The sequence below is a fragment of the Capricornis sumatraensis genome, chromosome 3 (genome assembly GCF_032405125.1).
Source record: "Capricornis sumatraensis isolate serow.1 chromosome 3, serow.2, whole genome shotgun sequence".
Lineage (NCBI taxonomy): Eukaryota > Metazoa > Chordata > Mammalia > Artiodactyla > Bovidae > Capricornis > Capricornis sumatraensis.
In genome coordinates, this window is record NC_091071.1 from 128,884,333 (window position 1) to 128,899,689 (window position 15,357).

A 15,357-nucleotide genomic window follows, 5' to 3' on the forward strand; every position below is an offset into this window, starting at 1 on the left:
CCCAGTCCAAATCTCACATCCATACATGACCACAGGAAAAACCATAGCCTTGACTAGACAGACCTTAGTCAGCAAAGTAATGTCTCTGCTTTTGAATATACTATCTAGGTTGGTCATAACTTTTCTTCCAAGGAGTAAGCATCTTTTAATTTCATGACTGCATTCACCATCTACAGTGATTTTTTAGCCCCCCAAAATAAAGTCTGACACTGTTTCCACTGTTTCCCAATCTATTTCCCATGAAGTGATGGGACCAGATGCCATGATCTTCGTTTTCTGAATGTTGAGCTTTAAGCCAACCTTTTCACTCTCCTCTTTCACTTTCATCAAGAGGCTCTTTATCTCCTCTTCACTTTCTGCCATAAGGGTGGTGTCATCTGCATATCTGAGGTTATTGATATTTCTCCCGGCAATCTTGATTCCAGCTTGTGTTTCTTCCAGTCCAGCGTTTCTCATGATGTACTCTGCATATAAGTTAAATAAGCAGGGTGACAATATACAGCCTTGACGTACTCCTTTTCCTATTTGGAACCAGTCTGTTGTTCCATGTCCAGTTCTAACTGTTGCTTCCTGACCTGCATACAGGTTTCTCAAGAGGCAGGTTAGGTGGTCTGGTATTCCCATCTCTTTCAGAATTTTCCCCAGTTTATTGTGATCCACACAGTCAAAGGCTTTGGCATAGTCAATAAAGCAGAAATGTTTTTCTGGAACTCTCTTGCTTTTTCCATGATCCAGCAGATGTTGGCAATTTGATCTCTGGTTCCTCTGCCTTTTCTAAAACCAGCTTGAACATCAGGGAGTTCACGGTTCACGTATTGCTGAAGCCTGGCTTGGAGAATTTTGAGCATTACTTTACTAGCATGTGAGATGAGTGCAATTGTGCGGTAGTTTGAACATTCTTTGGCATTGCCTTTCTTTGGAATTGGAATGAAAACTGACCTTTTCCAGTCCTGTGGCCACTGCTGAGTTTTCCAAATTTGCTGGCATATTGAGTGAAGCACTTTCACAGCATCATCTTTCAGGATTTGAAATAACTCAACTGGAATTCCATCACCTCCACTAGCTTTGTTTGTAGTGATGCTTTCTAAGGCCCGCTTGACTTCACATTCCAAGATGTCTGGCTCTAGATTAGTGATCACATCATCATGATTATCTGGGTCATGAAGATCCTTTTTGTACAGTTCTTCCGTTTATTCTTGCCACCTCTTCTCAATATCTTCTGCTTCTGTTAGGTCCATACCATTTCTGTTGCTCAGTCATATCCAACTCTTTGCGACCCCATTGACTGCAGCACATCAGGCCTCCCTGTCCATCACCAACTCCCAGAACCTACTCAAACTCCTGTCCATCACATCGATGATGCCATCCAACCATCTCATCCTCTGTTGTCCCCTTCTCCTCCGATCCTCAGTCTTTCCCAGCATCAGGGTCTTTCCAAAGAATTGGTTCTTCTAATCAGGTGGCCAAAGTATTGAAGTTTCAGCTTCAGCATCAGTCCCTCCAATGAACACCCAGGACTGATCTTTTTTAGGATGGACTGGTTGGATCTCCTTGCAGTCCAAGGGACTCTCGAGAGTCTTCTCCAACACCACAGCTCAACAGCATCAATTCTTCAGTGCTCAGCTTTCTTTATGGTCTAACTCTCACATCCATACATGACTACTGGAAAAACCATAGCTTTGACTAGATGAACCTTTGTTGGTAAAGTAATGTCTCTGCTTTTTAATATGCTGTCTAGGTTGGTCATAGCTTTTCTTCCAAGGAGCAAGCGTCTTTTAATTTTGTGGCTGCAGCCACCATCTGCACTGATTTTGGGGCACCCCAAAATAAAGTCTGTCACTGTTTCCATTGTTTCCCCATCTATTTGCCATAAAGTGATGGGAATGGATGCCATGATCTTAGTTTTCTGAATGTTGAGTTTTAAGCAAACTTCTTCACTCTCCTCTTTCACTTTCATTAGAGGCTATAATCATAGATAGTTGTTCAGAATCAAATGAAGACAGAAAGCTAAGAAGAATATTAAACTCATGTGCCAGGACAAGGGCTTTGAGAACCTGGAAGCCTGAAGACAGAAGCATGATCAATATGAGGAATTTAAACCAGTTTGGTTAAAAGCAAGCAAACAAACCAAAATAGTGGCCTCCAAGAATCAACCCTACTTAAGAGAAACCTTGAAATCAAGTGAATCTCAACTGAGACCATGAACAAAACAAATGCTTTGTAAAGTGACAAAGCACCACTTTAGAAGTGGGTTTTCATTTACTCTTTCTCTCCTCCTTTGACACCAGAAGCTATTGCCAAATGCTTCAAATTTCTCTTTATTCTCATTGTCTTCTTTTGCCTTGGCAGGGCCATGTCCTGGGTTGTATTCCTAAAGAGAGCTGAAGAATATGCTGGGTCTCACTGAGAAAGAAACTGAAAAGTGGAAGAAAAAAGCTGGGAGAAGAAGTAGGGTTAGGAGTGGGGTCAAGGATAAGACTGAGGCAGAATTCATCAGAGGGGTGGGAATTTGAAGCAGGGAATTTGGTATTCATTTTCGTAGGAAAGATGTCCCTGATCAATTGTTTTTAGGTAGGCTCATCTTTTCCTAAACTAAAACTGAAGGTTTAGGAAGCTTTAGCTTCTGAGGTCATTTGAAAATGATTTATTATTGAAATTCATTGAGAGTAGTTGATTAAAAACATCAAAAAAATCCCGATACCTTTATACTTGTTTATAAGAACTAAAATTTTATCACTAGGGCACAAGCTGACATCAAGATATATCAATAACCTCAGATATGCAGGTGACACCACCCTTATGGCAGAAAGTAAAGAGGAACTCAAAAGCCTCTTGATGACAGTGAAAGTGGACAGTGAAAAGGCTGGCTTAAAGCTCAACATTCAGAAAATGAAGATCATGGCATCTGGTCCCATCACTCATGGCAAATAGATGGGGAAACAGTGTCAGACTTTATTTTGGGGGGCTCCAAAATCACTGCAGATGGTGAGTGCAGCCATGAAATTAAAAGATGCTTACTCCTTGGAAGAAAAGTTATGACCAACATAGATAGTATATTCAACAGCAGAGACATTACTTTGCCAACAAAGGTCCGTCTAGTCAAGGCTATGGTTTTTCCAGTGGTCATGTATGGATGTGAGAGTTGGACTGGGAAGAAGGCTGAGCACTGAAGAATTGATGCTTTTGAACTGTGGTGTTGGAAAAGACTCTCGAGAGTCCCTTGGACTGGAAGGAGATCCAACCAGTCCATTCTGAAGGAGATCAACCCTGGGATTTCTTTGGAAGGAATGATGCTAAAGCTGAAACTCCAGTACTTTGGCCACCTCATGTGAAGAGTTGACTCATTGGAAAAGACTCTGATGCTAGGAGGGACTGGGGACAGGAGGAGAAGGGGACGACAGAGGGTGAGATGGCTGGATGGCATCACTGACTCGATGGACGTGAGTCTGAGTGAACTCCGGGAGTTGGTGTTGGACAGGGAGGCTTGGCGTGCTGCGATTCATGGGGTCACAAAGAGTCGGACACGACTGAGCGACTGAACTGAACTGAACCATTTCACATGATGTCCTAAAGTAGATCTTTTTGTTTCAAAAAAAATTCTAAAACAATTAGAAGAGTATTTAAAATAGCATTTTTTTTTTGTCACCAAGCTAACTTACTGAATAATTAAAAAACACAACTAAAAATCACTTGCAAACATTTTTCTCCCTCATACTTAGCAAAAAATCCAAACAACAACAACAACAACAAAATCCAAGATTAATGTTGGGTGTACCAGGAGGATCAAGAGGAGACTCCAGAGGTTGACAAGTATTCTCTACCTGTCGATAGTTAGATGTGAAGGCTCCAAGGTAAGCCACGACTCCTGAAGAAACGAGGATGTCCCCCGTCAGGTTGAGGTACAGCTGCCCCAGCTCCAAAGCTGTCTGGCTCCATCGTGTTTTCTCACCTCCAAGGCCTCCGATCAATTGTTCAGCTCGTTCTAGCTTTTTGCTGCACAGGTCAACCTCAAAAATAGAAGTAAACTTTTATCAACACCTACGAGTAGAGTAAGTTAAAAATTCTTCCAGATTTTAACCTCAGGGATAAATTTTTAATTACAAAGTTACACCTGGAGTTTTCCTTTTTTATCTCTCTGTGGAAGAAAAATGTGCAGTAGTTCACTATGAAGAGGACAGTCCATGATCTTTTAGACTTTTTTCATAGTAAAGAGAGTATTTTAATCTAATTTGTGAAACTCATAACAGATATTTATCATATAACACAAACAACTGCTCTATTTAAGGAAATGAGCCACGGTTATGAGAGACTGAAAGTTTTACCCTCCATTTTAATAATCAAAGTGCATTTTATTTTAAATATTCTATGAACGTTTCCCCTCATTTAACTTACGGTTGATTTAATGATAATTTTAAAGGTTAAATGTTTAAAGGTTTTAATAATTTATGCTTACTTACAAAGCACAATTTCCAAGCTGCTAAATTGTGTCAGCCTACTCAGACACTTGCAATTAACCTTAAATTAGGACATCAGTCAATAGCTGAGACCCTACTTTGTGCATAAGACTGTCAACCAAGTTTGATTATGCATAATTAAGTAATGTTATTTTCAAAAAAGAGGAAGTATAATTACAAATCTGGAAAACTTGGGCAAAAGCCATTTTAAACCATGCAATCGCAATGTTCCAGTGGAATATCTGAATTATTTTGATTAATTTTAAGTGACTTATTATTTTTAGAGGATGACAAGATTAAGTAAAGGTTATCTTAAAGTTCAAAATGAAATAATTTACATGAAAAGAAGTAAATTATTGATAAAAACATAGACATTTAGATTATTTTAGAATGAGAATTTGGCTTGTACTTTTTCCTATGCTATTAATATTTATATTAATTATAATAAATGCCTTTAGAGTTAAATATATAAAATACCATAAGAGTTTATATAAAGATGGGTTTAAAAAAGCAGAAGGTATGTAATTAGTAAGATTTTTGATACTTCTTTAAAAACCTTTCCTGTTAATTTTCCCTCTTTTTATCACCCTTTTCATCCTGGTTTCTTTCTTCACACATTCTTCTCTCAAAGGTCTTGGACCATAATAAGGTTGTCATCAGAAACTACTATGTAAAAAATTTTAACCAAGATTTCTCTTCCAAAAGCAAGCTTTTAGTACACACATTCATTTTATATTACCATAATTTTCTAATGTTTTATTAGGAAAAACAAATAATTTCAAACATACAGCACAGTTGAAAAATGTTTACAGTGAGCAACCACATATCTATCTATTAGTTATATTATTTAAACAAAAATTGATCACTTGAAGACCATGCCAAATAATAGGACACATTTTCAAGAATAGCACAATATCACAGATTGTACAAATATAGAATTTGTGCACATATTGTACAGAAAGAAGCAGCCTAGTAGGATGGGAAAGAGAAAAGTATTAGAGTCAGATTGCCTGGACTTGGATCTAAACTTAGAAACTGGGTTGACCATGAGCAAGTTGCTTAATTTTTCTGTGCTTTAGTTTCTAGAAAATAATCTAAAAAGATTACCTCCCTCAGAAAGCTTTTGTGAGAATCAGTGACATAATATACATTGCTCTCAGAACAACAGTGCCTTGCACATGATAAGCACTCAAAAAATATTGACTGTATATCAAAATACTTAGACTTTTCTGGGGAACATAATCAGATTCTAGCAATTACTTTTTACAAAAGATATCACTAAGTTGGAGTAATGATTTTAGTCTTAAAAACATTTCCAGTGGACACAGTATGGTTCTGCGTATTGAGTTCTAATCTCAGCTCTGCCATTAAATTTTATATAACTGTTACTTAACAGTTTGGTTTTCCATTTTCTCACTCATAATGAAGAATGATTTAAATAATTTAGCTCAATATTCTAGTAATCTATAGTAGAGATGGTTGGCGATTGTGGGATAAAGAGCCAGAAGATAAATATTATAGGCTTCACGGACCAAGAAGCAAAACTGAGGATATTATATAGAAACTTGTATGATCATTTAATATGCAATCATTTAAAAATGTCAAAGTCATTATTAGCTTGTGGGCCATACAAAGGTGGGTTTATCCTGTGGTCCACTGTTTGCCAACTCCTGACAAGTTTTCCAGGAAGAAAACAGTATTGCTGTTTTTGAGGCTGCGTGAACATTATTCTTATTTAGAGTAACTGAAGATTTGCCTATGTCTGTCTGTATTATACTATACCTGGTTTTCTAAGTCAGCTTTCTTTTGTTTATTTAGTTCGAGTGTGTCCTGAAGCCTGGCCAGCTTGTCCTGAACTTCCCGAAGTGCTGCCTGCTTCTTTTTGAGACCATCCATAGCAATTTTAAGCTCCCCTTCAGCTGCAGCCAGTTTTATCTTTTTGGGAGCTACGATTTTTGCCACTCTGCCACAAGTAAAATTGGAAAATTAAATACATGTTTAATATTCTAATCTACTTTTCATCACTGAATTTACTTTTTTTTTAATTATGAAAGAATGATATCACATTTACAGGAGACTTGGAAAATACAGAACAAGATTATGTATTACATAATTTTATATATTACATGATTTACATAATTTATATATGCATACATAATACATAATACATTACATAATTTATATATATTACTACTATATATTACAATTATTTTAAGTAAATAAATTAAGATTTTTAGGTGGAGTTTCAATATCAAACTCCCCAAATTAGTAGAACATACAGAAAGGTAGAAGGATATAGTAGACCTGAAAAGCACTGTGAACCAATTCAACATAATTAAGATTTACACAATTTTCATACAATAGTAGAATACATGAGTTACTTTTCTAAAATCCTTATTATAACTCAAAACACATCTTCACATAAAACCTACACTGATTTCTATATCTTATATTGAACAAAGTTAATACCAGCAATAAAATATGATTCTCAAAATAGATATCAAATATATATAATATGTTCAAATAAGTGACTGCATATGTGTGTTAGTCGCTCAGTCACGTCTGACTCTTTGTGACCCCATGGATATAGCCCGCCATGCTCTTCTGTCCCATGGAATTCTCCAGGCAGGGTATCTTCCCAACCCAGAGATTGAACTCGGGTCTCCTGCACTGCAGGCAGATTCTTGCTGTTTGAGTCACCAGGAAAGCCCCTAAACAAGTGATTTTTTAAAAAACCATAGATGAATATTAAATTGTTGCCAGTGTCAATTTTGGTGAGTTGGGGAAAGGAGAATAAGCACATACACGTAAAATATTACAGTGTTTATGGAAACTAGTGTAACTCATTAGCCACTGAACAAAAACAACAAATGTTCCTGAGTCCGAAAAGTTTAAATATCATTGTGTTATACTATGTAGTTGGTATAGTCTTGCCTCCAGTAAACATGTCAGAGCAGGCATTAGACCTGACTTTCTGAGGAGCCTCTCACCTATGTAGTTCATAGGTTTCATATTACCTGAAGAACCCTGAGAAAAAAAGTCTGTTTTCTTTTTTGTCACTACTTACTTATCATATGAATCCATTGCTATGACCCATTTGCACAGACCTTCGGCTGCTGTGGAAGCATTTCTTATCTTTTCTGGAACAAAATCTGGATTTGGAATATAATTTTTTCTTATGATGTTCATGTAAGCTGGAGGAATATTGTCCTTGTCATATTCATGAAGTGACTGCAGAAATCGAATGTCACCAAGAAGTCTTTTGGCAGGACCCCAGAAATCCTCAATCTTTTTCCCTGTACCTGTTGGGTCAGGGATTTTGTCAGCTTTGATGCCTTTCAAGATGCATATAGCTTCCATAACAAGCTTGACACCAGCGGGAGGACTCTTCATGGATTTTACCACTGTAATGTCCTTGAAATAACAACATGCAAGAATTGTTTACATATGACTTGTGTTTAGTTCCTATTTTCAAACTAAACCATAAGATAGAAACTCGCTATTCACTGACAGTGACAGTGTCAGAAGCTGGTGACAGTGATAGAATTGTATCATGAAGTGTTGAGAAGTTTATCTCAAAGGCAAAGTTAAAAATAAAAAAAGAGTAATGGGAAAATACCCTGAGATCACTTATGACATGAAATCCACTTCAAGAACACATGAAAGAGCTTTTTATTGACTGTCCCAAAGTAAGAGCTTTGCTGCTTCTTAAAAACTATAAAAGTTAGAGATGCAAACAGAAAAATATTGAGAAACTGTACATAAGTCTCCTATAAAACCAATCATATATAGTTAACTCCTGTAAACATCTTACTTTACATTTCTCTATATCTTTTTCATATGTATATGCTATAAACCAGTGTATTTGCCCTATTTTAACCAATGGAATCATAGTATATCTAATATACATGCTGTTTTAAACTGTTCTATTTTAATAATATATAATAAACATACTCTCGGACTAGTAAACATTTACATCGCTTTTAATGCTGCATAGCTTTATGATGTATAGATATGAACCTTAATTCTAACACTCCATGCCTTTTTCTTCTTTACTATTACAATTAAAGTCTTAATGTCTTTTTTTTTTTTAAAGCTTTTGACAAATATTGACAAACTGACCTGCAGATAATATATAAGGGTGCCTGTTTTATTACATATACCCTTAACAACAGGGGTAAGCATTCTACCAGGCAAAATAAATTTTATTTTGATTTGTATTTCTTTTGGGGCTTCCCTGGTAGCTCAGCTGGTAAAGAATCCACCTGTAATTCAGGAGACCCTGGTTCAGTTCCTGGGTTGGGAAGATCCAATGGAGAAGGGACATACTACCTACTCCAGTACTCTTTAGGCTTCCCTGGTAGTTCAGCTGATAAAGAAACCACCTGCAATGTGGGAGACCTGGGTTCAATCCTTGGGTTGGGAAGATCCCCTGGAGAAGAGAATGGCTACCCACTCCAGTATTCTGGCCTGGAGAATTTCATAAACTGTATAGACTTTAAATACAAGTGAGGTATGATATATTTTCATACCCTTATTAACTATTTGCATTTCCTCCTTTTTGAATTAGTACTTCTTTATATCATTTACTATATAATGTTAGAGCTACTTTTTTCTCTTAGTGATTTATAAGAGGTTTACATACAGAATATATTAATATTTTGTTTGCCATGCAGTTGAAAGATTTTTTCCCTTACTGTTTCTAAACTTCTATCCATGGTGTTTATATGAAATAAAATGTGTTGATTTTTAGGTACTAAAATTCATTACTTTTTTAGGTACAAAAATATACCATTACATTTTTAGGTACAAAAATATACCATTACATTTTTAGGTACAAAAATACTCTTATTTATGAAAAATACAAGACAGTATCCAGAGCATATATATTACAAACAATATTGCTTAGTGTTTTATTTTCTGATTTCTCTTATACCAAAGAAATCTTCAGTCCTAGCTTATATTCCACAATTATTAACATCTGACCTATATTTTATACTATTTTATAATATAATATAACAGTTTGTATTTAAATTTCTATCTGAAACCTATTTTGGAGGAAGTTGTGAAGAAAAGATCTAACACATCCTCTCCTGTGTGTGCGTGTGAAAGTCATTCAGTCGTGTCCAACTCTTTGCCACCCCATGGACTCTAAAGTCCATGGAATTCTCCAGGCCAGAATACTGGAGTGGGCAGGCTTTCCCTTCTCCAGGGAATCTTCCCAACCCAGGGATTAAACCCAGTTCTCCTGCATTGCACGTGGATTCTTTACCAGCTGAGCCACAAGGGAAGTCCCATCCTCTACTAATTTACCCAAAAGTTTAGCTGACATTGCCAACACTATTTTTCAAAACTCATTTTAATCTTTCTTAACTTTCTAAACATTATAAATTGTTATACTGTTATAAATTATAAAAAATCATAATAACTTGTCATATGTATCACACACACACAAAATCCACTGACAAACACTGACACAACACCTTACCATATATACTGTAAGGCGTATCCAGCTACAAGTTTCTAAATATGAAAAAGTGTACATAGAATAAAAGTGTATATTTATGCCCCTGTCAATTAAAGTTGCTCTGCAAAGTTCCTGAAATAATGATTGATGTATGGTTGTTTAGAACATTTGGAAACTTTCTTTCCAAAACTCTTAGTCTTGCAGGTCCATTTCTTTTCTCCAGGTCAATTAGGGAATCTTTTGGCCAATTTGAAAATGATTTCAATCACATTCAATGTGGAGACTTTGGAAAGACAAGACCAAACTGCAGCACACAATGGTAAGCACTTCCTTAAGTTACACTAACAGGTCTCCCAGCAAGCCGAAGGCTGTGCTCTTACCTGTGCAGTGAGGGTGTCAAGGGCTGTCAGTGCTGACTCTAATATGGGCAAAGCTCCTGCCAGGTCAGCATCACATTCATCTTTGATGGCTTTGGCAGCCATAGCTTGTTCGTTTGCTATTGTTTCATCAGCTTTCACAATTTTTTCAGTTTTGGAAACTTCTACAGATTCCCTCTCAATGATCAACATCATTTCATCAACCTCTTTGCTAGCAACTTTTAACTGAGGATGTAGAGCCTCTAACTCGAACTGCATTGTGGCTACTTGAGATGCAGCAGAATCCAGTTTATCCAAACCCACTTCATACCTCTTTTTCATTTTCATGACTTCACTGAAAGCGAAGAGGTAAAACAAGGTTAGCTGTCAGGCTCTAGGCTTCTTCTTCAAGGAAAATATAAGCAATCTTTAGCTTTTCAGATTTTTTCAAGGCATAACTAAAGAAGTGGACCTACTGTATAGCACAGGGAACTATAAGCAATATCTTGTAATAAACTATAATGGAAAAGAATCTGAAAAATCACACACACACGCATATATATAACTTAATCCCTTTGCTTAACCCCTGAAACTGACACAACATTGTAAATCAAGCATACTTCAACTTTTAAAAAGGGGTTTGAAAGATTTTTGCATATATTAACAGTTGGTAAAAAATATGAACTCTACAATTTTAGATTACGTGCAATTAAAAGCAGATAGTATGTCTTGGGGTTTTTTGTACTGCCAGTATCTATCACAGTATCTACTGCTACTGCTAAGTCACTTCAGTCGTGTCTGACTCTGTGCGGACCCCATAGACGGCAGCCCGCCAGGCTCCCCCGTCCCTGGGATTCTCCAGGCAACAACATTGGAGTGGGTTGCCATTTCCTTCTCCAATGCATGAAAGTGAAAAGTGAAAGTGAAAGTGAAGTCGTGTCCAACCCTCAGCGACCCCATGGACTGCAGCCTTCCACGCTCCTCCATCCATGGGATTTTCCAGGCAAGAGTACTGGAGTGGGGTGCCATTGCCTTCTCCGTCACAGTATCTAAGCATATAACAAATTCAAAAGAAAAATATACTAAGTATAAGGCAAGGAACCTCCTCCATCAAGTTGAATGATGTGCCTCTGTAATTAGTCATCTTGGGAAGTTTATTCCAACAACAATATTTTCCTTAAGATCTTTTTATAATCAATTATTTTAAATAGACTTCATTACCCAAAATATATTGTTTGAACATTGCCAAATGTGGCACATAATTTTAATATTGTTAAGTATCTTGAAATAGGAATTTTTCGTTTAAAATACAAGTGGCCAGAGAATAAAGCTCAACTCTTTTTTTTGGTACAAAATTCTTATAAAGTAATAATAACTGATCTCAAAATAATGTAATATTTTAATATACTTTAAATTTTTGATTTGCATTCATATATGTTCCAGAGATAATTATATATCATGAGCAGAGAAAATGCTTCTTTATAATTTATTTCATTTAAAATATCTGAGATGCTATAATGTCTCAAAATAAAAAGTGACGCATTTTAGAAATTCTCTTCAAAAAGTAGGTTGACGTTGGTAACTAACCAACCCGATAATTGTCTAAAGATGGAAGCACACTTCAACTGAGTGCTTAACTGGTTTGAGCCAGAAAACTGAAAAGGCTGTCACTGAAAAAAAAAAAATATTGCAAGTCAGGACATGTTATAATTCTGTGATAAGTTGATTCCTCTGAGCAAAATATGTTACAGCAATGTGAACTGAGAGCCTTGAGAGAGAATATCATATAATCTGTGAGTCTGGTTTCAGTGGAACCCTTGTGGAGCAAGCACAGGAAAGATCTGGCCCCCGGCCACGATGAAGCAGTTTCAATGTGGCGGCTCAACCCACGGGACCCCTTGTTGGCTACAACACTGGCTTCTCAGCAGGGAATCTGAGTGCTTGCTTCCAGGTTACAATACTACCTGGCTATAAAGATATCTGAAGACTTCAGCTATTAAGGGAAGAGTAACTACAGGGTTACTGTAGTTGGAAAAGGTCAGTTTTCACTCCAATCCCAAAGAAAGGCAATGCCAAAGAATGCTCAAACTACCGCAAAATTGCACTCATCTCACACATTAGTAAAGTAATGCTCAAAATTCTTCAAGCCAGGCTTCAACAATATGTGAATCGTGAACTTCCAGATGTTCAAGCTGGATTTAGAAAAGTCAGAGAAACTAGAGATCAAATTGCCAACATCCGCTGGATAATTGAATAAGCAACTGAGTTCCAGAAAAACATCTACTTCTGCTTTATTGATTATGCCACCCCTTTGACTGTGTGGATCACAACGAACTGTGGAAAATTCTTAAAGAGATGGGAATACCAGACCATCTGACCTGCCTCCTGGGAAATCTGTATGCAGGTCAGGAAGCAACAGTTAGAACTGGACATGGAACAACAAACTGGTTCCAAACAGGAAAAGGAGTATGTCAAGACTGTATACTGTCACCCTGCTTATTTAACTTCTATGCAGAGTACATCATGAGAAATGCTGGGCTGGATGAAGTACAAGCTGGAATCAAGATTGCTGGCAGAACTATCAATAACCTCAGATATGCAGATGACACCACCCTTATGGCAGAAAGCAAATAAGACCTAAACAGCCTCTTAATGAAAGTGAAACAGGAGAATGAAAAAGTTGGTTTAAAACTCAACATTCAGAAAACTAAGATCATGGCATCTGGTCCCATCACTTCATGGCAAATAGATGGGGAAACAATGGAAACAATGACAGACTTTACTTTTGGGGGCTCTAAAATCACTGCAGATGGTGATTGTAGCCATGAAATTAAAAGATCCTTGCTCCTTGGAAGAAAAGCTATGACCAACCTAGACAGCATATTAAAAAGCAGAGACATTACTTTGCCAACGAAGGTCTATCTAGTCAAAGCTATGGTTTTTTCAGTAGTCATGTATGGATGTGAGAGTTGGACCATAAAGAAAGCTGAGCACCGAAGAATTGATGCTTTTTAACTGTGGTGTTGGAGAAGACTCTTCAAAGTCCCTTGGACAGCAAGGAGATCCAACCAGTCCATCCTAAAGGAAGTCAGTCCTGAATATTCTTTGGAAGGACTGAAGGTGAAACTCTAATACTTTTGCCACCTGATGCAAAGATCTGACTCATCTGAAAAGACCCTGATGCTGGGAAAGATTGAAGGCAGGAGGAAAAGGGGATGGCAAAGGATGAGGTGGTTGGATGGCATCACTGAATCAATGGACGTGAGTTTGAATAAACTCCAGGACTTGGTGATGGACAGGGAGGCCTGGCACTCTGCAGTCCATGGGGTTGCAAAGAGTTGGACATGACTGAGTGACTGAACTGAACTGAACTGAACTATATGGTGGGGACTCTAGTAGAGGCAAAGGAGAACATTTTTAATAAGAGGAAATTTGCAATGTCATCAAGAATATATAAAAATGCCTAGAAAAGTATTATTTTCAGCTTTTCTCTCAGTTTGTATCTCATTTTTACAATCTTTCTTCCAGTTAGGATGGCCTGAAATACTGTAAGCATATAGTCAAAGAGAGATATAAGTGATACCTCTCAATTAATCAGACTCCCCAAGAGGTTTTAATCCTCCTGGATAGGAAAATATTGGGGGAGAAAAGCAAGATTCCATTAGGTTAAAATCCTAAGATCTAAATGGAAAGATAATATCTTGATAGTCAAAGAAATAATAAAATTCAGTCAAGTTATGTAGTAGCCTTGGGTGGGACTTGCAGATTTCACTAGTAGATGGAAAGAATGCTATTGGTAGTATGATTCAATATGGGGTGTGGACCATGATGAATAGGAAGCTATGACACCTCTGCTGTAGAAGGCATTACCAAAGTCACTGTAAATATTGCTGAGAAGTTTCCCACCAGTCTAGATAGCATCTTAGATAATACAAGAAAAAGTACTTCAAAATGCCTGAGATAATGAGATAGCCACAGGAAAATTTAGAAAGATCTACCACTAATGCAATGTCAAGGACTCTGTGCACATTTGGTGTTTCGAGTATATTTAATATTTAAAGGACATCAGTCCTGTGTGTTCATTGAAGGACTGATGTTGAAGCTGAAACTCCAATACTTTGGCCACCTGATGCGAAGAGCTGACTCATTTGAAAAGACTCTGATGCTGGAAAAGATTGAGGGCAGGAGGAGGTGGGGACGACAGAGGATGAGATGGTTGGATGGCATCACCGACTCGATGAACATGGGTTTAGGTGAGCTCCGGGAGTTGGTGATGGACAGGGAGGCCTGGCGTGCTGCGGTTCATGGGGTTGCAAAGAGTCGGACAAGACTGAGTGACTGAACTGAACTGAACTGAACTGAACTGAACTTGTACCTCAATATATATGTGTGTGTTGCTCAGTCATGTTCTACTCTTTGCAACCCCATGGACTGTAGCCCTCCAGGCTCCTCTCTCTATGGAATTCTCCAGGCAGGAATACTCGAGTGGATAGCCACTTCTTTCTCCAGGGGACTTTTCTGGTGAGTCTCCTGCACTGCAGGGAGATATTTTACTGTTTGAGCCACCAGGGAAGCCCTGATAAGTTACATAATTGAGCAATGAGTTAATTTGTATTTTTAAGTAAAAAAAAAAAAAATCCCATCAAGTCTATAGGTAATAGTCAAGCACTTAAAAAAACTTAAAGCTTACCATATGTGTAAGTTTAACTTACCAGATTTTATATAAAGTAAGTACCTGGGAAAGTTTAGTCTGTTAAATCAGGGTAATAATAATGTTAAAATTTATAAATGTAATATATAAATTGCTTAAATAAATTTCACTAGTAAAAGACCTCCTTAAAGGTGGTTAGTAAAATTTCTAAACATCTAACTTCACAGGTAATTTATTTTTACATCTTAATATATGTGTGTCTTTATTTTTACATCTTATAATATATATGTGTGTCTTTATTTTTACATCTTATAATACATATGTGTGCCTGTGTGGAAAGTGGTTCATGTGCTCAGTCATGTCTGACTCTGTGACCCCACGGACTGTAGCCCACCAGGCTCCTCTGTCCATGGAATTTTCTAGGCAAGA

General features: G+C 37.2%; 1 protein-coding gene across 1 annotated transcript in view; it reads right to left on the minus strand.

Annotated features, from left to right (window-relative positions):
- DNAH7 (dynein axonemal heavy chain 7) overlaps window positions 1-15,357 on the minus strand; it is a 257,234-nt gene that overhangs the window by 79,318 nt on the left and 162,559 nt on the right. Inside the window, exons 43-46 of the mRNA XM_068967281.1 lie at window positions 10,302-10,632; window positions 7,522-7,868; window positions 6,237-6,417; window positions 3,822-4,007 (exon numbers count right to left, since the gene is read on the minus strand). Coding sequence (XP_068823382.1) covers window positions 3,822-4,007; window positions 6,237-6,417; window positions 7,522-7,868; window positions 10,302-10,632 — 1,045 coding nt within the window. The remainder of the gene's footprint in view (window positions 1-3,821; window positions 4,008-6,236; window positions 6,418-7,521; window positions 7,869-10,301; window positions 10,633-15,357) is intronic.